This window comes from Passer domesticus, chromosome 11 (assembly GCF_036417665.1).
Source record: "Passer domesticus isolate bPasDom1 chromosome 11, bPasDom1.hap1, whole genome shotgun sequence".
Classification (NCBI taxonomy): Eukaryota; Metazoa; Chordata; class Aves; order Passeriformes; family Passeridae; genus Passer; species Passer domesticus.
In genome coordinates this window covers 5,472,822-5,498,433 of record NC_087484.1, presented here as the reverse complement: position 1 = coordinate 5,498,433, position 25,612 = coordinate 5,472,822, and the positions used below count along the sequence as shown (strand labels likewise).

Sequence of the window (25,612 nt, the reverse complement as noted above, 5' to 3'; positions counted from 1 at the left end):
GAAACACAAAGATCAGGGGAAAAAAACCAGAAAGAAATCACTAGGTCACCTCACCTTTTCTACACCACAGACATATTTTGCCTTGTGTTGAGCCCTACGAGAGTTTGGCTAAAGAATATCCAACAACAGAACAAAGCCATAAAGGAATTGGCTCCATTCATCAGCTTTTCTGTGCTGTGTACTTCTACTTGTAATTTAATGCTGGATTCTCCCCCAGGTATCTTTTTTTCATGTGGAAATAGTGCTGCACTATAATCAACTAACTTCATCTTGCATTCTATATAATATTTATGTCAATATGAATGAGATAAGCCCCCTAAGCTGTATTTATATGTAAGGGCTGTGTCCTTAATAACTCTCTGGGCATTTATAATACAGCCATCATGGTACTTTGAGTTTTTACCACTTCAAAGGAACTGTGAACACAAGAAGTACTTGTGGCCCTGGGATTAGAAGGCAATCAGGCTTCAGCCACGACCACAGGGAGAAGTGGTGCAAAGCACTGGAATATATGACAGCTTTGACAAGTGCTGTGTAAAGGAGAGAACTTCAGCTATTATGCAAAATTACACCTATGTATTCACACAGGCACAAATCCCATATAGAAATGGACAGCTGTACAAATAGGTATGTTTCTGTCTGTAGGAAACAGTCTTTGCAAAACTTTTTTTTTTAAAACCCACAGATTTTTCACAACAACAAAATTAATACCTGTATTAACACCATGCCTTATCTACCTTCTTACCACATAAACTGAACAATTTTGAAACAATATCCCCTGCTAGGATCTGTGCTAGGATCCTGAGGAACCATGCAGATTTAACTTCATTTTTTTTTGTCACAGGGTTTAATTTTCTTAAATAGCTTCCAGAAATATTAGTAAAGAAAAACGGGCATTATAATAAAGAAGAAAACCACTTGGCTATTTTAGGTCACTATTTGCACTGCTAGCAACATAGCAGCAGGTTCCATTTGCTTTGCACTAAGCATGTTATGAATAATTCAGCTCTTTGCTTCGTTCCCTAAATAGTTGACAGGGAACAGAAACTTTGCTCATGACCTGTATGGCCTTTTTTGAAGCCTGCCTATTTATTTAATAATGCACATCACAAGGTCCATCACCCAGGCTGGCATTTATAGAAAATAAAAGCATTCAATAACAATTACTAACAAATGACCATAAAACAAGTGACTTCCCAGAGCTACCACCTTTTACTCACAAACAGCACTCAGCCAACTATTTCAATAATTAAATGCTCTCAATCTGCACTGTATCAGCCCTGGCTCATGGAGCCTTGGACAGGAAACGGATTCCAGAAGCACTGGGAACACCTTCCAGCCTGGCCACAAGTGTATCTGTAAATATCTGAGCTCTCTGATGAAGCCCAGCTGCCCTGCTGGAACAGAGAAAGCAATGTCCATCAAAGGCACACTGACATTTTCATGGACCCTTACGCATTCTGAACTAATGATCCTTCTTCTTGCTGTCTCACCTCTCCAAATTTTGATCAAGTCCTGGGCTTCTCCAGTCTGTGGGCTTAAGTGAGTCACCTGAAGCAGCAGCAAAATGTGATATTGTCTGGAGCATCACCAGTACTGACTGCTGAGTCAAGGCAGTGTGCTTTGAAATTCTGGCCATTTAATCAATTTTGTACTACAAGAGAGGATTACTGCAGGGGTCTGCAGCCACGTCCCATCTTCCACAGGAAAGACATTCCAAATCACTTTCTTTCTCTAGACCCAAACCTCAGTAAAATACTACAATTATTGCAAACTTCTGTCCGTAGAGCTTTCCCAAATTTCCTGGACAGAAGCCAATCTGTGATGGGGTCCTGACCCTTTCAGCAATAGTGACCTTTCTCTTGAAGCCTCACACTACCCAATGAATTAGCCAGATGGCTAATGAAGATTGAGCACCCATTAAAAAAAGTAAAACAAATAAGATCTTAAAGTGTTATTTTTAATGCTCATTTTTGTTTCTGTTATCTTCTCTACTCTGTTAAATAAATTTTCATGAAAGAGAAATAAAGACATTTAGTTGGTTAAGGACCAGACATTGCTTTGTTGGGAACCATCAGCACACACCCCCAAATAGGAACAAGAATCATGAGGTCTCCAAGAAAAAAGATTTCCAGACAATTTTGCTTCTGAGCTATTCAAACACTCTGTTTTCATAGTGACATTTCAATTCACTTATCAACTTTCATGTTTCCCTAGAAAGAAAAAAAAAAAAAAAAAAGAATGGTGAGACAAAATTCCATCTGTCTGGAAAATTATAGCCTTTTCAACCTTGAAGAAACACTCAAACCAAGCAGAGTATGAGTTGGTATTTTAACTTGTACAGGAACATATGTAAATTCGTGGCAACTGGATGTGTCCAAAGGCTACATCACCTCACATGAAGGATGAGAAAGGAAACACCAGCTTATGTGAAGGATGAGACTTGAAAATGTATATTTAAAGATCTCCCATTGCTAAGACTGAGAGAAATCAGACATACACACAGAGCAGGAGGCATTATTTAACTTCTTGTCCACAAACAGTACTGCAGAAATTCAAAAAAGCCAACGTTTTTAATTTTGAAAAGTCTTACATTCCACAAGTTCCAATATTGCCAGGGAAAGCCCCAACTATGCAATGCAATCCATAATTGTTTCATTCCAGAAACTCATCAGCTTTCAAAGAGAATTGAACTGAGAATAGAAGCCCCTTAGCAGAAGACTACTGCAGAATACCACCATTAAAATTGATTATTATTCAGACAATATCAATTTCATTATCCCTGATCGATCCTGAGCAATGTTCCCCAGCAACCTTCAGTTACAAATTCTGCATGAACAGTAACTTAATGCAGTACAGCAAATTGCAGTTAGTTAAATTCAGCAACAGTCTGACTTATCAGGCTTCCAGCAAAGAGCTGTCATAGGTGCTGATGGCAAGGAACTGCTTGTCAAAGCACCACCAAGAAGGGCTGAGAAAACTCCTTCCCCTCAGGGCTTTGTTAATTTGATTTATGTGTACAGGCAGGAAACTAATTGCTTATTGTTGCAGTGCCTACCATGGAACTGCAGATCCCACTGAAAGGCTGGATCTCGGGAGTACCCAGGACTTCAGCTTCACACTGTGCTGATGAGAGATGCATCCTAAACAGGAATCTGCCAGGGCTTGGTGCCTCAGAAATTTTAGGGACTCAGAATGCCCTCAATTATGCCACGATCACCTCTGAGGAAAAATCCACCCTCTGAGCACATGGTAATGCTGGGAAGTTCAGAGCAGAGACAGAAGAAATTCCTGCATTGTTCAGGCAGTCCATGTGTCGCTAATTAAACTGTTAATGGGGTTTGTTTCTGCAAGGTTTGTTCCTCACTATCATTATAAACACGTCCCTGGGACCACCAGCCAAAAATGCTGATCCTCCTTGTATGGATTTGCAAGGACTGGACAGTGAAGGACGACTTTGTCCAATTTCTTCACCCTGCGGTATTTACCTAATGGAAGCATGTGGCCTACAATGAAAACTGGTTGTCATCTCAGCAGGCTGTGTGGCTATTTTTATCTTCAGGTTCTTTTTGTTAGGAAAAATGTGGTTTGGTTAAATCTATAAAAATGATAGATGACAACATAAATAACTCTTTAGCTTCTAAATACTGCCTTTTAGCCAGCATTAGTGTCAAGAGCTGCTCAGAAATCTCCAGTCAAGTATTTCTGTCTTTCAGGTAGAGTCAAGTACAGAGCCTATCACTCACGAAAAGTTTCTTAAAATAGATGGATTTTTCAAATCCATAGATGTTTCACCATCCATTCCAGATTGTCCCTGAAACAGAAATGATCCCTTGAAAATCTGAGCTTTTCAAACAGCACCAGACACCTACAGGCCAAGGGGAGAGCAGGATGTCCCGGGGCAGCCCAGCTGACAGAAGGATTCCAGGCATCATCAGGCCCTCCTCAATCCCTCTGTTGCCCCAAACAGGCAGGAATGTGGAATGCCAGACCTTTAAAAAGTAAATTACTCCCTCAGCCACTCTGGCACAGCTCATTTCATCATCTATTAGGGAAAGCAGCACTTGTCACGACTCAGAATTGCTGTTCTAATTGGGACTAAATTGCCCCACACTTTAAGCAGTGATGGTAAAGAAGCACATAGCTAATGGCCATGGAAATTGGTTCTCTCTCTAAACCCTAACCACACTCCTCTTATGAGGACTGTGAGGCAATTCCAGCAAGGTAATCTTTAACTTTAAAATTAGTAAGATTATGCAATTCAAAAGTAAGTGATCACAGCAAAAATAATTTATACTTTATAGCCTATCAAAAAACAGTGTCACTTTTTCATGGAAAACACGAGGCACTGTACAGCAGCAGGACTAAAGCCATTCATCTAGGCTGTGACAGACAGTAAATTTATCAAGGGACTTATTATGCTGATGTGGCATAATATAGTTTATTGATTCTAATTCATTAACATATCACACTTTTTGCTCAGGAAATCAAACATGCATTGCTTAGGAAAATTATTTTAAGGCAACACTATGTACTTAATTTACAAAGGATACAGTTACAATACAAAAAAAATCAGATTTTACTGTAAATTATTTCCCAAATCAAACATCTAAAAATTGATATAGTTTGTTGAAAACACTTCAAAAAATAATGAACTGAAAAGAAAAATTGTTCTCAGTGACACATGGTGGACTTGAAACATGTCCTTTCAATGTATGTAAACCATAACCTAAGACATTTCTTCAAAAAAGGAAAAGAATATTATAAGCTTATGCTGCAGCTGACCCTAACAGGATCAAACTTACACATCCTTCTCATGCATTATATCAATATAATGCATCCTTTTTTCATCCAAAGAAAAAGAAATAAAATTTAAAAAAGAATGAAACCAAGGAAAACTATAAAACATACAAGCCTTTCTATTAACACCTCTGAAGTACAGATATAACCTATTTTTTTGGTTTAAAAAGAAATCATCCTTGACATAAGTGGGTATCTGAAGCCTAAATTTATCAAGTCTCTGTTCCACAGATAGCACTTGGGTCACACAGGGCATCTTTCTTGCACAAAAAAACACCTCCCCATGTTCCCAGAGCCATTCTTCAATGGGGAGGTGGCAGGGGGGAAAGTGGGAACTTTCCCTTATCTGATATTACTCTTATCTCCTTTCAAAAGGGACTTTGTACTTATAAATACACATTTCAAAATTATCATGTGAATGAAGAGAATCCCAAGTGATTTCACTGTGGGAATTAAATGGATCTAGGGTGCTCACTTTGCTCCTGGTTATCTGGGAATACATCAACATCCATTCCCAAATATGAAGCAGGTCTGGCTCAGACTGAGCCTAACTAGAGTCAACACTTGTATTTTTGATAGCAACACAAGAAATATCTGAAACTGATACCCAGGAAGAAATAGAATGGGTTCCCATTGCTTTTTTACAATGCTCTTTTCAGCTGTTGGTGTGACAAAAACCAAAATCTGTGTACAGGGGACAAAACTGATGATGAGTGAACGAGCACACTGCTCCCAGCAGCCATGGAGAGGTCAGGTATAGCTATTAATTAGCAGTAGCTGTTAATAGGAGTGGGCAGTAAATGGGTCTCTACCAGGCAAGCAGTGACCAGGGCACTCCTTTCCTCACACCCTTCCTGAGAAAGTTCTGCTCCTGCAGGAATTCCTCATTCCCGGGACAAAGGCAATTCACCAAGCACCAGCCTGTAAATTCATTCAGTCAAAATCTCCAAAAACTCCAATTTTCCTAGAAGTTCCAGGCTCTCTCTGCTCCTCAGGTATGTATTTCACAGGTTCTACCTGGGAAAAAGATTAGAAGCCCCAAGGTTTTAACATTACTGATTACAACTGATCAGGGAGTAAGAAACACTTGGATATGGAAGCTTCTCACTTCACTTTGGAAAAAGAAAAAAAAAAAAACAAGTATAAGTCCTTTTCTCACTGCACTGGCACTTTTACTCCTTGGCCATGACACACAGGAGAGCAGCTGCTGCCTGCTCTTCCAAAGCCCTTTGAAGAATTAAGCTGAAGTTATGGATGGCAGCAGGCACCAGTGACAAATCAATTCTTGCCAGGGATGGATTTGGGAGATCCTGCAGGTGATATGACCAGCTGGAATAAGGAACAGATATGCCTCTAAAGGACAGTTAGTTACAACTGGATGTATTATGAAGGGATTTAAACCTCCCTGTTGCTCGAGGGGGGAAAACATGATAGTGAAGGGAGCATTTCAGTGAGAATACACGGGATGAAAAGGAGAGTTGAAATGCAGGAGCTTCTCTGTAGACTGGCTGGAGAGCAAAGCAAAGATTCTTCCCTCTGTGCCCCCATCCCAGTTTTAATCATGGGAAGATTATCTAAAAAAAAAACTGTGATCTGATAACAACCAAGATGTACAATTTTGGAAAGAAATCATTGAGTAAAGCTCAATAAGGCTACAAGAATTTTAAAAACAGGAGAGAAATAAGCTAATCTGATAAATAAAGCACAGCCGGTTTACACTGGCATCAACACAACTGCCTGGTTCTTTTAATCTCACTATTCAACATCAATCTTTGTTTATCCATTTAATTTACAGAAGCCAGCCCCAAAATTAAAACCTCCTAAAAATTATGATAGTCTCACATTTTCCAAGTAAAATAGAATTGTTTCATTTTGATTTGGTTTTGGAGCAATCAAATTGAAATATTTTATATACATCATACCGAGTGAGAAAGAAAAAAACAGCTGCATTTTCAAAAGCACTTAAGTGTTAGTAGAAATCTCAGTGTCATTTTAAAAAGTACCTTTAAGAAGTCAGATCTCATTGAAAATTATGCACATTTTCATTGCAAATTTACTTTTGAGAATTCAGCAGCACATTGCTTACCGAAACAGTAACAGGCAGTGGGGTTTCTGTACTTTTGAAGGTCTGCCTCTTAACGACCTTCAGCATTTATTACAAATGGCAAAGACTTCCACATTTAAATGCATTCATGCCTTTGGAGAGCAGGGCCCTTCCCAGTGTGATGATGGTATTTTGGAGCTGCAGACGTTCCTCGGGGAATGCAGCTCAAGGTCCCTCCTCTCCAGCTGTGCCCTCCTGACACGTTTTCCAAAAGGGCTCCAAGAACTCAACCCACCTGTCCCAGGAGATAATCTGCTTTCTGCCTGTCCATTTTACCACCTCTGTCCATCTCTTTAGCCCTGGTAAGTTCTGCTGGTTAAGGATATAAACGTAAGCAGTGCCCAAAGTGTTCCATGTTTCAACTTCTCCTCTTTTGGATGCGGGATTTATGCCCTTTTCATACTCACCCTGAAGGCCTTCTGGAGCCAAGTTACACCTAACTTGAACTTAAATTTTATTATATATCTTCCAGAAGAACCCTGTGAAAAGTTATACTCATGGCACAAACAGATATAATTACTGGATTCTCACCAGCCCAGTGATGTCTGCAGAATCATGAGTGATTTTACCAGATCTGATTCTGCCTGTACTGTGGAGCAGATTGTTTATCTTCAAAAATATATATCTGAACAAATGTAGTATTTAAACTCCTGAATTGTTTGATTTACTGACTGAATCCTATTATCAATATTGGTCCCTTTTTTCTTTTTTATCCCAGTTTAAAATGCAGCATATTAGGTAAGGAAAAACTCTTCATTTTTCCTGTGGCAAATGCTTTTCCCCTTCAGGTACCTCTTACAACTCAACCTCTGCAACATCAGGAATGAACTGATTTCTACCTTTTATTGCCAACAATGCAGGTACCTCCCTATAGGGAGTGGAGAGAGGTGTTCAAAAAGGCTCACAGAGATAATGATGATTCAGGCTGTTCCATTGATTAAGCAACTTGGCCAAAACCAGTAATTACAACTATGCTAAATTGCAGAGGAATTCTGTAGCATTCTCATTTCATGGGAAACAAGGTGCAAAGTTGAAGGAATAAAAGCCAACACACTGAGTTTTCTTACCTAATGATTTCTTGTATGTCTGCTGGGAAAAAACAACCTTAATATGGAGCCTGGATGATGCAGACAGCCAGGATGGGACTGACAAAAGTGGAGCCCACCAGGAGCCTCCAGTGGAGAACCGGAATATCCCAATTCAGCAACCCATGAACACAAAGTGCAGATATTCTACACCATCACAGAATTGTTTAGGTTGGAAAACACCTCTAAGATTGAGTCCAACTATTAAGCCAACACTGTTGAGTGACAAGGTGACTAAACCATGTCCCTAAATGCCACATCCACAGGTCCTTTAAATCCCTTCAGGGATGGGGACTCAACCACTTCCATTCCCTGTTGGGAAGACAGGTAGACAGGCTTCATGAACTCACAGAAAATCCAGTCCAAATCCAAACAAAACCAACACAAGTTCCCTGGAGCATTTATGCCACCTCTTTAAAAGTGCAAAGAGTTAAATCCTCAAAGCTTCATCTGACCAGAAGCAGATTTCACCCCAACAGAAAGCTCCCACCTCAGACCTTCAAGCACATTAAGGTGATGCCTGCTCCAGCACTATGATTGGCACCTCTGTGTCTCTTAAACAGTTTTTTTTTTACCTCCTAATTCCTTTACAGGACTGTTAGCAAACTCCCATACCATCTGAGCCTGATCTAAGGAGTAAACAACGAAAATTAAATTAATGTCATGCTCAGTAACATTTAGAAATTGCAAGCTAAGCAGCTGCCACTTATTCCTAGTAACTCAAAGTGTTTTATTGAAGGAAGTTTTCAAATAACATATATTGATTTTGTCAGATTTGGGCTTTTTTTTTTTTTTTCCCTTTTACCCAAGCAACATATGTAGCATGTTCTGTACTCTCAGGCCTACACACATCCAGCTTTCATTGCAGTCACTCTGACTCCTGCCAAACAGATGTTGAGGGAAAGCAACTAAACACAACATGGGATAAAAGCTGTCTCAGACCAAAATGCTGGGTTAGAAAAACCTTGTGGGTAATGCAGTATACTAAAAACATTGATTATATATTTATATACAGAACTGATAGGTAGCTGAATTAATATTTGACTGTTTTTACTGAATTCATTCTATTAAATAGGAAAAAAAACCCAAACAAATATTAAGCATTATTTTACAGGATGGCAACTACCAAAGTTCTTTTTAAGTTTCAAAGTACTTATATAATTCATTTTACCTAAAATCCAGATTTTTCACTAGTGTCTTAATAGCAAGCTGAAATAATTTGACAAGTGATAAAGGGTTTGAAAAGGGATGGTTTTAAACCACCCTTTGAAATAGTAGAATGGCAAGTGATTCCCAGTCCCCAAACACAAAGTACTGAAGTATTATCCTGAGTCTGACAGACATGTCAGCAATTTGCTGTAATTTGTGTAATACCCAATCTTAGGGCTTAGCTTACTGCAACACTTTGGTTGTGACGAAGCCTAATGACAGAATTCAGTTCAATTTACTCTCTGAAAGACAAAGAAGTTATCTTTTTACATTAAAAATCAACATTTTTCATGACCTGTACCCTTTCCCATTATGAAAAGAATTAGATTTGTATGAAGTAGAATCAGTTCAGTACATGAAACCCTTCATATTCACTTTTTCTCTTGCATTTAGTAACAGTGCTGGCTCAAAACATGGTACTACCCACTACAGGGGTTAAGACTTGGCTTAGCAAATGTAATAAAAGACAAATATTGTTATAACACCCATGTGGTTACTTCTGATGTATTTCTGATCTACTCAGTAACACCTCTTTGGATGACCATGACAACAATCTTTTCTAACTTCAGGTATGGGAGTTCTGCTGCTTCTGAACTGATACTGATCAAAAAAATCTGCAATTCATTATCTTTAACATGAAAAAGGAACTTTGCATTCCAGAGGCCAAAAATAAGCTCATCTCCCCTCCCCATATAGAAATAACTTTCCAAAAGTTGGCAACTTCAAAAGTTGTTTCCTGCCTATTTTCTTCCACACTCACTGCTACAGAAAAGTGATTATACTCTGGCAGAAGCATGTTATATAGACTGTCAAAGAAGCGAAAGGATTCCACATTAAAAAAAGAATAAAATCAAACCCAATTATTTTAAAAAACTTACATTCTTAAAACATGTCATAAAGAAAGAAAATAAACAAATCACAATCTTTCAGAGTGCAAAGGTCAATTTTTCCATCCTAAACCCATAGAGAATAAAGGTTTAATTTACCACATAGAGGAAAAACAACAGAGTTCACTTTTGTGACAAAAATTAGGCGGGGATTTTTTAAAGCACCAAATATTACAAAACATCATATCAACCTTGCTTTTCAATAGTGTTATTTGGCAGTCATCTGGATCTAGGACAGCTGTTCTATTGTCTGTATTTACATTCGATTTGAATTATCTGTGTTTTTCAAGCCATTTAAATTAGAGATAATATATTTAGCAATAGAACATTATGATTATTATGATTAGCACAAATTTGCATTATTAAAAAATGAATTTTGTTTATGCTTATGAACATCTCCCAAGTGTCATGATAAAACCGACATTAAAAAAATAGTCAGGGGTTGTAAAAAAGATTCCACATTTTAAAAAATTAGGTGAAGACTTAACAATGGCACCTGAGAGCATTTAGACAAAAAACTTGCCAAGCTACGTACCTGTAAATGTGTTGAATATTTTCAGCTTTGATTTCCTTGAGAATTTCATGGTAGATCTGAGGATTATTTGGTTCTTGAGATGTTGGGGGAGAAGGGCATTTCTTGTGTGCATAATATCCTATCACAATTCCAAAAATAAATAAAATCAAAGCAGTGCAAAATACTTTCAGTATCCGAAGAAAGCCGCAGCGGTTGCTCTTTGGTGCCTGTCTCGTGTAGTGGGAGATGTAGTCAGGGTCTTCTTGGAGCCTCTGGAATCTTCCCTTTGGAGAAGAGGAAGGCTGGATGGGCTCCAGGTCGAGGTCAGGGCTCTGTGAGTTCCCCAGGTGGTGCTGGGCTGCACTGTCCAGTCGGAAATGGTCAAAGCCAGGCTCCTCCAGCTCTTTTTCCATGTCCCACTCCAGGTCCAGCGCTGTGGCTTGGAGCTCATCGTTGTCAAGGTATGGAGAGTGCCCCTGTGCTCTCTGGTCTGCGTTCACTTTGTGATAGGCCATCTTTTTATCTATTAAAACAAAATTTAAAACCTAAATGTTTGTTTCTATATACACACATAAACAATTTATTTATTCTTTGTAAACCTGAGAGAATGAAAAAGACAATAAAGCCCAAAAACTGGGTTCTCGGCATTTCACTCTCCCCATTTCCATTGTCCTGTGTTTTGTAGGATCAGCAGTCCCATGAACATCATCATGGGAAATATATTGTAACAATATGAATAAAAGAAATTTAAAAGTGCCAATGGCAAACCACTGAAATTATCCAATTATTTTGTCAGTCCTCGAGATAATATTAAAAAATTGAGTGAAGGCTCAGAGTTTCCAAAACAATTATTTGTTACCTGAAAGTAATTTTAAAGCTTAACAACTGTGTGCAACAATTTCATTTCACACACTATACAAAATAATGCTGCTAAAATAAAGTTGAAAAGCTGGAAATAATATGAATTGCCTGATCTGATTCTAAACACAAGGAAATGATAAATTAAAAAAGAAACTTCAGGGTGACACTGTACTTACATATCAATAAAAGACTTCCATTTAGATGGAGCATTCTATTATTTATAGGTATTTTAAATGCATAGTTCCGGAATGACTGATGAATTTACTTAGAAATTGTCCCAGCTGTTTTGCTCCACTTATTTTTCCCATTTTAATGAATCAAAAGCACTGCCAGGTAAGTATTTGTAACGAATTCATTCTTTTAATAGCAAGGCATAACTGTGGCACTTCTAGATATTTCTATGGAGGTAGAAGCCCTCTACAGGGAACTCTGACCTCCAGTACAAACACTCAAAGTCAATTTTCAACAAATCATCTTTGACAGACTGCAACAACAGGGTGCCTTTTCTCCCACACTCTGACAATAACCATTGCAACACATAAGCATCTGTAATTTAGGGCTTTTCAAACATCAGCCTCACTTCTCAATTATAATAAAATGAAGATAAAGATATGAAACCTCTCATAGTGATGAACACTAGACTGACACCTACAACACTACATTACCACTCCATTTTTATGTTTTAAGGCATTTTCACTCACCAAGACTCACCTCCAAATAACATTACCACATAAGAGAGGAACCCACTGTAATGGCAAAGTGGAATTCAGCTTTTTGAAGCTCTCTGAAGAGAGCAAACTGCTTGCAAGCGCCAATATAATGAAACAGCCTATTGTCCCCTGAAAGGCTATCTGCCTCGATACAATACCAATTTACAGTGCCTATTTTCCCCCTACAGCCATATAAATATCCCTCACCTATAACTGTCAGACAGCCTGGGAACAGCCAAGAGATCCCACACGTTCCAAGTCACCATTCCAGTTCCTTTGCAAATCAATTCTCCCTCTGCAGCCCAAACTCTTCCAGAGGCAGTGGGAGCAACAGAGTTTACAGTGAGCTGAGCTAAAGCCTCTTAAATTAGAAAGATTAGAAAGCCTGCATTATTTATTAAATAACAATTGCAAATTTAGTCTTTAAATTCCAGCAGAGTCCACAAACAGCTGCAAAGCTGCTGTGGCTGCTCTCTGTGGAGTCTGCTAGCCCAGCCCTCAGGTTTGTGCAGGATCCTCTGAACTTCAGCACCACAATCCCCATGGTTGTGAATCACCTGGAGATCTCCCAAGGGAGCACTCTGCCTCTCCACCCAGGTTGTTCAGGAAGATATTCAACAATGCCAGCCCCAGAAACTACGCTCGCTGCACTGAGCTTCATGCCAAGCACCAAGTGGACATCAAACCATGTATTAATACACTTTGGAGAATTGAGATAACTAATTTTGAAGCTATTTATCTGCCCTTTCACACTGTCTCCTCTTCTGTTAATAGAAGGATTAATTTGCAAACCATCAGTGACAGAGATCACTGCTAGGTAATATCAACTGCCCAACAACTTAATCTTTCCAACTCCATTTCATATTGCTTTCTATTAGAAATTAAAGACTGATGTTTTGTCCTTTAAAGCAAAGCAAATCATCACTGCATTTCATAAGCAGGTAATTTTGGCTCTAGAGTTCCTGAAGTCATTTAACAAACTGGTATAGGCAAATAGGTAAACCCTTGGCAGATTACTACAGTAGTAGCCATAAACCAGAATTAAGGCAGTTTTTCAGATGGAGTTTCATGGCAAATATTAATCTTGCTGAGCTTATAAATGTTGACCATTGCCTATCTGTAGTAGTTAAGTTTTCCTCGTACTTATGATATGAAAAAATTGTGTTATTGTTCAATGGTGTGTATTAATAAAGGTTATTTAAATCTACATATAAATGCATAATAAAAATTCCTATGAAATTTCTTGAAATGGTTATTATGCAGATGAGTAGCAACCCCATTCCACAGCTTTGCATTTCAGGAATTCAATTTTCATTCAGAGCACCAAAACCAGTTTCCTCACTTCAGGGAAAAAAAAAAACAAAACAAACCACAAACAAACCAACAAAGACGCAAGCAGCTAAATGCCCTAAAATAAAAAAATCAATATTCAATTCAGTTTTATATTTGAGACCAGTCTTTGGAGTATGGGATCTTATTAGCAACACATGTCCTTTAGTTAAAGGATGCAAAGAATGCAAGAGTAGCTGCAGTTGCTAACTTCACTTTTTCCACTAATATTTCTAAGCTCATTGTTCCAGTCTAAGGACACAGCACAACTCACCTTGAAGCATCTGAGATCAGGGCCTGCACTGCATTTAACCATTCTAAAAGTAATTTTGCAAAGGGTCTCCTGGTTCTTAAGGCACAGATCATTTGTGCCATGCAACTGTATCACCTGTTCTATGTAATATTTGATATTTAGTTGGTTAAGGAAGTAGGCATAACTCAAACATTACTTATTAAATGTAGTTTTGGCTTGGAACTGAAAGGAGAAAGAAGACACTACATATTCACAGTAACAGTGGATTGTGGAGAAAAAAAAGACAGTAGAAATACAGGAAAAAATGAAGTCAAGAAAAAAACCACTACAATACTCTAGCTCAGTCTTCTTTATAACACAGATCATAAAATGAACATATTTTTGAAAGACATTTTTGAAAACTTCAGGAGATAGAAAATTCACCCCATCTGCCAGCAAGCTGTTTCAACATTTAATTGTTGTTAAATACATGTTTTATTATGAAGATAAAAGAGCAACTGCAAAATGCCAGAAGTCTGAATATGCACCAAGCCAGCTTTAAAGCCACTCTATAGGGACAGCAAAGGGGATCATAAACTCTGGAATACTGGACAGAGGCAAGCTGATGACCAATAAACCTGATGTATATGTCTATAGTTCCACTGATTTGTAGGGAGAATGTTTATAGAGAGGTATCAAACCAAAGCTGAATATCCTTTCAATTAACTACACACAAGAAATCAGGAGAGTCAGCTTTATCAGATTGTTGTTGCCTTAACGAGCCAATTTCAAAACTCTCTGCCTGTGCTTTGACCTTAAAAAAAACACATTTACATCCTGCCTGATAGGAACATCTTGTTATGGAGCCACCAGAAACTTCTTTTCTTGACAACTTTCCCTGGTTCAATCCCTTATCAGCAGCGCTTTTGAAAACTATGGAATAGGATTCTTCATTAAATGTCACCCCCCAATGCCTCCGTAACAGAAAAGTGAGTTTACACGAACATTTTCTGAAACCAACAAGGAAAAAGCAGTATGAGCATACTACTGTAAATTGATTGTGGCTGGCGCTGCAGTTGTTAAACGCAGCTCATAAATAGCTGAGACAATTAGCAGGCTCATGCCCAGCAGGAAGTGTTGGCAAGTGTTAATGGGCTGCCCACAGAGAGCCCTTCTCAGGCCACTTAGGGCTCAGCACTGGAAAGGCAAAATTCACCCAGGAATTCTCCTAAAGGCATTGTGGCCTCTTTGTACAGTCAGAAATCCAAAATTCCAGGGGCTGTTGGCTCATCTCATTTTGAAGGGGTTTTTCCTTTTTATTTTCTTCTCATTATCTTCTATATAGAGTGCTTTTCCTCTAGGTCCTTGTAATCTTTTTGTGCCAAGGCAAACCCCAAAGTAAATGTAATATCACCTGCTTAAAGGGCCAATAGCTGTGCTTATCATGGAGCTCAACACCCACTGCACTTGCAAGGCTTAAAAGTATGTATGACAACAAATTAGCACTTTGTTAAACGAGATGATGCCAAGTTTCAGGCCTAGACAAATTTCTTCAGAGTTATAAATCCCTGACAAAACTTGTTTGCAGAAGAGATTATGATGTCCTTGTCAACAGCAACGTTACACTGCCCTGTAATTCAAAAATAATAAAGTGATATTTCCATCACTGCTGCCTTAATTCTGTGCAGTAATGATTTCTCCCTTCCCTCACCTATGGGATATGGGCTTGGCAAGCAGTTCAGTTACAGCAGGACAATTAAGGATCTTGTCACTCCATAGGGCGACCAGATAAAAACAAATGACAAAACTCACCAGTTGTTCACATTTCACTGAAGCTGAATGCAACCTGAAAGACTGATCAGTGTTGTAGCAAAAACAACAGAGAGATCAGACTGGATAAAGGTCTGTAAAACACACTAAGCAAACCACTAAGTTGGATCTGAAGTTGTCTCTTCATTAGTAAGTCCTTTTTGGTACAGATGAATGGTAGAGCATTTAACCTCTCCAATTTCTCACTGATTTTATTATATCACAAACAGCCAGGTGGACCAGGATACCATTGATATCAACACAAAGGATGACCACATGACAGGAACAGGGGTTGTGGTGCACCCTGATTGATAAGATTTGTGCAGGATGATGCCCAGCTGGAACAAGAGTTAGATCTGCCTACAATCAAATTCATCAGCCACCTGAGCTGTAATTCCTGGACCATCCAGATGTGCATAGGTACATGAATATATTTGCCTGCTGCCTTTTTAGAATCTCTGAATTCCTGGGACTCACAGAAGGATTGCAGAAAGCTCCTTCTTCCCCAGTGGACAAGTACCAGGCAACAAAAAGGCAGCCTTAGCTGGTCTCTAATATGCTGGGCATGTATTACTAACCCAGATCTTTCCCATTCTCAAACACATTTAGTTTGCAAATACGTATTTGCCTGAAACAAAACTCAGATATATTTACTGACTTTATAGGAGCTAACAGCATCTGTGATAGATGCAGAGTCTGCCAGGGGTTTATTAATACTGTGGTGTAATCAGATCACTAAAAATGGCTCTGGTAGAGCCTGTGCATTCCTTGTGGGATATTCTGTGCTGCTGCTTTTGCTTGGCTTCCAGGACAGCTCTTCCCTCCCATTAGGGTGGGAAAAGCTCAGTTCTCTCACCGTTCACTCTTTTTGCTCATTTGCAAACGTCAGGATGACAACTCCAAACGAGGAGAGAGAAGCAACACACACACCAGTTTCTTAGTTCATTAATTAATCACTCATTTTTCCACTGGAATCAACACTCAGATGCTGCTGTTCTCCTTTGAGAAAGGCACTGGATAGGATTTCAGTGTTTCTAAAAGCAAAGAAGCAGATGGATAATCAGGACTTCAGGGCTAGTTGGGATGTGTTGTGTACGTGTATTCACACACTGTTCTTAAACTGGGTGTAAGGGGAAGAAATTCTGTCCCACATCTCTGTTCAGTTGCACCAGGCCCCATCCCCACCACCTAAATCCTCCTGCCCAAACCCCCTCCCCACCATTTACCTTCCCAAAACTCCAGAGCTCCTGCCCATCCCACCCAAGGCTCTTCCAAAACATGTCTTTCCCTTTTCCCACTTTTCTCATACAGACTCTCTGTACACTAACCTAATACCCAGTTTGCCTGCATAGATATGTTTTTCCAACTTCAAGGTTTCATCAATAATATATTTTGCTTTACATTCCCCCAGATGTTATAATTGCCTCTGAAAGAAATAAAATACAAAGCTTTACCAGGACAAAAACTATTATTGGGGCATTTGCATTTAAGCTTATAGTTGAATTTGATGTGAAATAAAATCATTATAAGTGGTGTTTAACTTGAAAATGCTGACAGCAATAGCTGCACTAACAGGCCATAGTTCTTAAGAAAGTTAATTTTATATGACTCATTTCTGCTTCGGAAATTTTTACGTTGCCAGTCTTTAGATTGGACACGTTTCACTTTGATATTTTCCAAACTCTTTTTTCTCTTTAATTACAGTCAATCCTATTAAAATTATTATTTTAAAAATTAAGTCATTTCAACTTAGAAAATTTGGAAACTGTACATTTGCAAGCTACTACGTTGTAATAAAATGTGCTAGAGGAATTCTGCTATATTTCAAAAGATGCAAACCAACATTGCAAAATACTATGTGGTTTCAACCCATGTCTTGGAAAGAACAAAAAAGCCACAAACCAGAAGAAAAAAAATCCACAAAAAACCAACACCATAAGTAACCAGCCAACTAACAACAAAAACAAACAAAAGAAAACCAAAATCAAAAGGTCACTTTTATGGATGAGCTACAAACAAGAAAAACAGGAATGTGGCCTCATCATAGGCATCAACTCCATTCCTGATTTTAAACAATCAGTGACAAAATCTTGCTGTGAAAATATTAACACATTCTGTTTAGGGAAAGAAAAACAACCAAATTAAACCAACGAAAAAAAGAAACCACAACCCACAAACAAGCTGATGACTCTGGACCATTTGGGATACAATTTTATCTAAAACTGGTCCAACCTCACTGCCCCAGCAGGGTCATCCCAGAGGACACAGCACAAGATTGTATCCAGATGGTTCTGGGGTATTTCCAGTGAAGGAGACTCCACACCCTTGCTGGGCAATATGTTCCAAGTGCTCCAGTTTTCAGAGTTTAGGACCAATTTCTCAAACTTAGCTGCTTACAGAAGACAAATCTTCCTATTTGCAATATTTCACATGGAAATCAGAGATACAGAAGAAATATGAAGCCCTAATGTCTCGTGTCAAGAGTAATTTTTTGGATAAAACCAGACTTTAAATGATATATTCAAAATACTCATAGACACACATGAAAATGTTCCTGCTGTCACCATCCTGTGCTATTCTAACTTGCTGTAGAAAAATAGGTCAGTACTTGTATAAAAAAATTAAATCCTTACTTCAAGACTACATTTTCTAGATTTTTTTTTTCCTCATTTCTTGCCCAGTGGGGTTTTACTCAGTTTTATCAAGTTCAACAATGACAGGGAGCCCTTAAAAATAATATATTATGGAGCTGAAGATGGCAACATTTACAATTTAGCTTTATTGGAATTTTACTATATTTTGATAGATGACAGCTTTAATGATTCTGTGCATGGTTTATGACAGAAAACAGTAAGGCAGTAAGATAATTTTTTTCTCTTTTCAACAATCTGTATCCAAAGAATTCAGAAAACAAGCAAGTGTACTTGATAATCACGCCAAATTTATTTTCTGGGTGAAATCTCAGGTGTTAAAGCTCAAGTACACGGAGTGGTGTTGCTGTGGCAACCCAGGATGAGCCCATGTTTGTAAAGCACACCTGTGTCCCCTGCACACCTGTGAGGCACAGGGACAGCCCAGATTCCTGTCAGGAGGCAATCGAGCTGGGCACGCGTTATCAGCCCCGAGACTGCTCCCGGCGAGGCCAGGGGACATTGCTGGAGCCATCAGGCAGTGACAGCCTGCATATGATCTATACAATGGCAGAATCACAGCCTTGGTTAGATTGGAAAAGACCTTTAAGGTCACCCAGTCCAGCCATTAACCCAGCACTGCCAAGGCCACCGCTGCACCGTGTCCCCAAGTGCCACAGCTACACAGCTCTTAAACACTTCCAGGGGTGGTGACTCCACCACTGCCCTGGGCAGCTGTACCAGGGATTTCAGTGAAGAAATGTTTCCTTATATCCAATCTAAACCCACTCTGGTGCAGCTTAAAGCCATTTCTTCCTGCCTCACCACTTGTTACCTGAGAGAAAAGACAGACCCCACCTGGCTAAACCTCCTTTCAGGGGGTTGTAGGGAAGATAAGGTCTCCCCTAAGCCTCCTGTTCTCCAAAAAACAACACCTCTCTCAGCTGTTCTTCCTAAGCCTTGTTTACTCCTGCTTTTAGGGCCTAAATGAGAAACCCTTCATTTGCCCCAAGATGTAATATTAGAAGATTTAGTGTTGCTATAGCTATAGGCGGAGTAGAGCAGTAATATGTTTGGTGTCCTTTGACCTTTTTTTTTCCTAAATCTCCACTGAAATAAGCTGTCAAGTTTGAGAAATGTCAGAGTTTGGTCATTTGAGTCTGCCTGGAGGTGTAATTTTGCATGGTGTAGAATTCCTGCGAATTTATCAGAACATGTTTTTTCACACATAGTCAATATGGTGTGACATTCAGCATCCTGAGTCCGCCAATGTCCACACGCTGAAATGAGTTTATGATTTCTCTCACAAAGAAAATCTGAGATGTGTTAGTTCAGGTCAACAAAGGAATTCTCAGAGGATTCCTGAGGATAAAAATTAAAGGAAGCACCCCTTCTTCTTTCTGCAGTTTCCCCCGTACACCTGTCTTCTGGCAGTTCTGCCACAGGTTTAAGATCTGTGATGAAGTACATCTACGTGTAAAGCTTCACATATCAGTAATGTATGTGCTGTCAGTAGCTCTCCAGAAGAATTTCACACTCTTACTTAAACCCTTGTGGAACTAAGCCACAAAAGCAGCCAGATCTGATGATGTTTTCAGCCAAGTCCTACCCAACTAACCACATCCTTGGGACAAGAGGAACAGCTGCTTAGTCTATGGTTTAATCTTCAGCCTCCCACTGATGGTCTCCCAGTCATTATTCAGGGAAATCTCTCAGCCTTACTGTGCTGTATGGAGATGAGAGGATCACAAGAAATAAACTGGGTAAGTTATTATCCTAAAGACTACCTTAATCTTCAGTCTCAGCCTGATCTGGTCATTTTTGACACACTCAAGTTGACAGTCAAACTTCCATATGTGGACAACTTATCACAGACTGCAGGTAGACTGAGTGTATTAATACTGTTAGTCAATAAATATTTCTCAAGGAATATTTCTCAAGGAATAATGCTTTTCTTAAAAAGCAACCATAACACTTCCTGACCACTTAGGGAAGAGCATAATACACACCTTATAATCTAAAAAAACAAATCAGCGACTGTAGAGGAAAAACTTCTCATAAACCTTTTTTATACTTGGCCAGGGTTGTGCATAGCTATTACAGCTTAAACTGTTTATGCTGTAGAACTTTTGATTTAGAGACATTAGCAGTTGAAGAGAAGCAAAGTGTGCATTATGACAAGAACAAAGAGGACATATTCCAGAAACATATAGCTTAGCACACTGAGCTGAAGAAGGCTATAAAGCATGTAACTGATGCTTAGAGGTATTGCAGCAATTCCCTTCTAAAGCGGGAACAGTGCATCGACAGAAGGGCTGATGGTTTCTGCTAATTCAGCTCTATACCATCAGCTAAATGTGGGCTGATGGTCCTGGAAGATGCTGGATACCCATGTCAGGTACACACCCTGGACAGGACAGCCAGTGATGTTTGGGAGCTTTCAACAAAGTAATGGTAATCAGAAACTGACAATGTGCTGACAGCAAAAAATGTTAAATAACAAATGCCACAGGAAAGCAGCTGTGGATGATCAGTCACAGAGCGTACTTTGCTTACTGGCTTAATATGTACATTTGCTTCCTCTGCAATTTTCTTTGAGAAGCACCATTAATCCAAAATACCCCAAGGAACAGTGCTAAGAGTAGACTAAGCCTTCTGTCCCTGCTTTCAGCTATAAACCAGAACATGTCCATATCCTTGTCATAGCAGAACCTGTTACAGCCTCTTAAAAAAACGGGATGATACATCAATTACAATACTGGAATTAATTCTGGAAAGTTACTCTGAAAAGTCGACAATTCACAGAATCATGAAAATGTTGGCTGGCAGGGACCTCACAGGGTCACCTGCTCCAACCTCCCACACAAAGCAGGACTGCTGCCAAGAACAGATCAAGTCACCTCATTCTTAAGCTGAACTCATCAAGCATTCAATCAGAGCTAAAGGGTTCAATATAAACACAAATGTATGCCATTGCACTCCCCTTCTTTCCTCTGCTGCCAATACATCTGTTTCTTAGTAAAAATAGCATCAGTATGCAAAAATAAAAACTCTCAGACCTGTAATATAACCAGTTGTTAAAATTCATATGGACATTTTTGCTTAAAAAAAATACAATACAGAAAAGAGACAGAATTGGAAAAAGAAATGAAAAGTCTTAACACATAGACATAGCAGCCATGGCATGAAAAATTCATTTCCATTAATGAGACGTGGTAGTCCCCAGGCCAGCGCCCTTTGTATGTGAACCATGTTAATCAGATTGTATGAGCATTTGCTGGAAACTCCTGGGACAGCAAGCAACTATAACTATAGAGCAAGCACAGCAGATTAGCAGCTTGCTAAAAACTGCTTGACTTGTAACCCTTGAAGCACAGGAATGATGCAGGTTTGCTGAATTACTGATAAATGAAGCATTTCATTTATTTGTCTCGTATTTGTTGCAGCGTTTGATGCAATTTCCACATCACCAAAACGTGGACAAAACTTCTTTCTCAGGAGCACCTTTATGTACGAAAGCACAGAATAAACACACAAATAAGGTCTGTGTCAGCCCAGCTTTGGTCACACATGCTTCTGGCACAATGTCTTGCTATTGCTACCCTACATCTCCAAAAACTCTTCAGTTACTGCAGCCGTGTTGGAGTGGGAAGGAAACGCAAGAATTCCCACAGGACTCACTGCAGGAGCTCTGCAGGTTTGGATGAGGAGTACAGCTGGACTTACAGCAAGGCTGAGCAGGACAGCAGGACCTGGTCTTGAACAGGCAGACTTCTTTTGAAGAGGTTCTATTTCCTGAACCCTTCAGCCTGAAGCAGGAAAACCATCTGGATTCAGGCTTTCTTTCCCTCATCTGGCAGTTAATATATTTAATTGCTTCCTAGCTTGGGCTTCATCTGCTGCATCATTCCAGGGACACAAACAAAAGGAAACCTGCGCTACTTCAGACAACTTCATTGTAAAAACATTTGAGAGTTTCGTGGAAATTTCAAAGTTATAAAGGTTTTTATTGATTTTATTCCCAGCCTAATTTTAATCTTAGTCATCAGCTCACACTGTCTGTGCAGAGCCAGGAGACAGTAAGAAACCAGTGTTCTCAAAAAGTCACCCTCCAATTGAAGGGAATCAATAAGCTAATTTCCAAAGAACACAACTGGCAATATTAATTAAAATATTATCCATAGCTGACTCTGAAAAGGAGTCCCAAGAAACAAACATGCTATTAGTGACTCTCAATAACAAAAACTATTAAATTCTGCAAAATTCTATATGAGTATTTTCAACATTGTACAGGTAATTTTGATCAAAAAATGAATTAAAGTCCAATTGCCTAGCTTTCTTCCTACCTACAATACTTAGATGTCTCCTTGAAGGAAGAAGAGAAGACTTAATAAAATAAACAAATGTATAATCAACCATCATTCATATGCAGCTTCTGTCTCTCTGCAGGCCCCTGGGAAATTGTCTAGATCACTATAGTGACTCTCAGTATGGCCCTAATCTCTTCTGCCTTTCCTCTCTTTTGAAATACAAATAAATAAATAAATAAATATAGAAATAGGGATACAGATCCTAAACTCCACAAGGATCTGTATTTTTTTGACTTCAAGAAATGAAAATGAAATTTTTCAGTTTCCCCAGAAATGTCATTCAAAACTGAACATGCCCTCCTTTACCTTACATGTTAATTATTTCTCTTAGAAATAAACATTTCCCCACTAAAAATGTGCATTTTTATTAAATTTAGGGGTTTAGTGGGAATATTTCCCTCACAAAACAACTTAATCAGCTTTATTTATACATGACCTAATTCCAAGCTGAGGGGGAAAAAAAAGAAGTCAGAAGATGCCCATGAGGAAGAGGATCAGGACTTGCAAATCAAAAAAGCAGCAGCACTTCCTTTATCTCTACTACTTTTTTACAGGGAAATGTCTCCCACTGAGCTTCACAGTACAGTGCTTTTCATGACTTACAGCAAGGAAAGGGGCAAATCAGTCTCTAGTGCAAAGTCACCCAAGCTCATGAAAAATTTAGAATGACTAAATTTATAATTAAAATGAATCAAGAATCGACATTAGAAAACAGTTTGTACATTAACAGAAATTCAAGACTGAAAATCTGAATGCTCTTCTGTTTTGTTTTTTTTCAACAGCACACTCACAGAATTCCCTGTATTTTAGATACAAGACATACCTGTAATTCCTTTATGCATTAAGGGCATTTAGAAACACAGTGAACTATATTAAGCATGTCTCATAGCTTTTGTAATTTATTTATGAATCGAGGCATTATTAAAAATAAATGATCTTCAATAGCATTTAAAAGTAAAGCTGTTTTGAGACCAAAAGTTAGTAAAATGGCATGAAAATGTAAAGCTCAGGGAATCACAAAGCACTGCTCTATCACAAAATATTTATACTACCAAAATGCAGCCTGAAACGACCAGGGTTGTTAGAACACAAACAAAATCATTACAATTGCATAACATGTCACTGGCTGTCAGGATGTTAGTTAATGACTCAATTTTCCAATCTCTTTTAAAACTATCAAGCCATGACTCTGCTTCACCCAGATACAAAGGCTGTAGCTGCTCTGCCACACATTACAAAGGGCTTGGTCTGAATATGGCCAAAAGTTGCAAGTTCCATTACCCATTTTCAGGCTCTTTTACAAAATTCTCAAATATAACCATTACAAGGTCATGGCCAAAGGCCACCACATTGAATGTAAAGACAGTAACCCTACAGTGACCACTGTGGCACATCTCTATGCAAGTAACACAAAAATGCTTCATAAATCTCTTTTGGACCTGTAATCCATTTCCATTTTTCCATTACTTTTAGATCTTGGAAGTAATTAAGGCTTCACTTAAACCAATAAAATATTGTGTGCTGTCTCAAAACCACACCAGATTTTTACCTTCCTCTGCTAAACTTAGTCCAAAATAATTGCAGAGAATACAATTATCTACCACAGTCACCATCTGGGACATGAAAGCAATCATTTTAATTATTGCCATTGTAACTTGGGACCCACAAAGACCATTTCCTGGGCTACATATGGAGTTTATTTTTATGGATTAATGTCAAAACAGGTGGATGCAACATCTAAAAAGGCAGTTGGCTAAATGCCCATAAACTTTTCTACCTACTACAAACAATTGGAGAACTGAATTTTATATCCAAGCTGGTTGTTAAGCTGCTGGGTGATTTCAAAAACAAAATCAGCTCTGTTCTAAAGCACTTTTATGTATCATTGAAGTAGCTACCATTGAAGTAAAGAGATGACTTTGTCATTAGAGGCACAGATTATCAAAACCCAGTCATTTTACTGACTGTATTGGGAATTTTGTTTATGAGAAAAGGAGAATACCCTGGGCACTTTTATTTGAGTAGATACCTATGAGGATGCACCTCCAGCATAAGCCATCAAAGTTAAAATGGATTTATCCAGCAGAGTAATCTCGCAGAAAAGAGCAAAGGAGGACTGCAATCTTATTAAATTAATGAGAACCAGAAAAATAAATATACAGGCAACGAAATGTAGAGAGAGTATTAACTTAAGAGCTTTTGAATATAGCACTGAAAAAGTTACTTAAATGCCTTTGAAGACAGTTTGAATCTGGTTTACCAAGGTCAAAATTACTGCAACATGAGTAAGAAATTGGAAAACTTACATAAAATGGTAGCAAGCAAAATCTTCTTAGAGCCCTATCACAATTTAGGCTTCACAGAGCTGAATAAAAACTGAAAGGACTCTCTTTTAATGAGCCCATCAGACCTGAGTCACGAAGTGGAAGTCTTAAGATTATTAATGAATGTAGCAGTCGATGGAATTCCCAGCCTGCAAGCGTTTGAGAGGATCATCACTTCCTTCATCCTGACACAATGAACTCCTGCAGGCTGCAGAGGCTGCTTAACTCCCATCAGTACCAAAGGAAATCAGTTTGGTCAGTTCCCCCAAACTGTGCTCTGACTCCAGCAGAACTGGGGCAGCAGTAGCTTTCCATCCCACAACACACCCTGAATTACGAATTAATGGTGGTTGTTTCTGGTTCTCCTTGTTGTTTGTTTAAACTCATAAGCCGGTGATCATCAAGATGTTTCACTATTTACTGCCACAATTTTAATAAATGATAAAGACCAGTTCTGGACTGAGATGAGCTCAAAGCCAGTTTTTTTGGCCAGAAGTTCTGCCTTTCGTAAGCCAAGAGCAGCACAAGCCATCCAATCAGCAGGGTTTCCTCACAGAGCTGGGTGGTTCTGGAGCAACACCCCAACAAACCATAACCCACCCAGCACCACACCTGGATCCCATGGATGTTACCAAAGATATCCATGATCACCACAAACACACTCTAATAACCCACTGAGGCTGGGCAGAATGTTCTTCTACTGCCTGACTAGAGCCAGATCTTACTGTCCTTCTTCCACGAAGATTTC

At 38.9% G+C, this 25,612-nt stretch overlaps 1 protein-coding gene across 22 annotated transcripts in view; it reads right to left on the bottom strand.

Moving 5' to 3' along the window:
• Positions 1-25,612, bottom strand: part of NAALADL2 (N-acetylated alpha-linked acidic dipeptidase like 2) — a 410,260-nt gene that overhangs the window by 199,373 nt on the left and 185,275 nt on the right. For 20 of the 22 annotated variants that reach the window (XM_064385281.1, XM_064385276.1, XM_064385277.1 and 17 more), the window contains one exon: positions 10,621-11,122. In XM_064385281.1, coding sequence (XP_064241351.1) covers positions 10,621-11,122 — 502 coding nt within the window. Of the gene's footprint in view, positions 1-10,620; positions 11,123-12,727; positions 12,830-15,543; positions 15,688-25,612 lie in introns of those variants that run through there. The other 2 variants (XM_064385295.1, XM_064385296.1) reach the window with 2 other exon arrangements.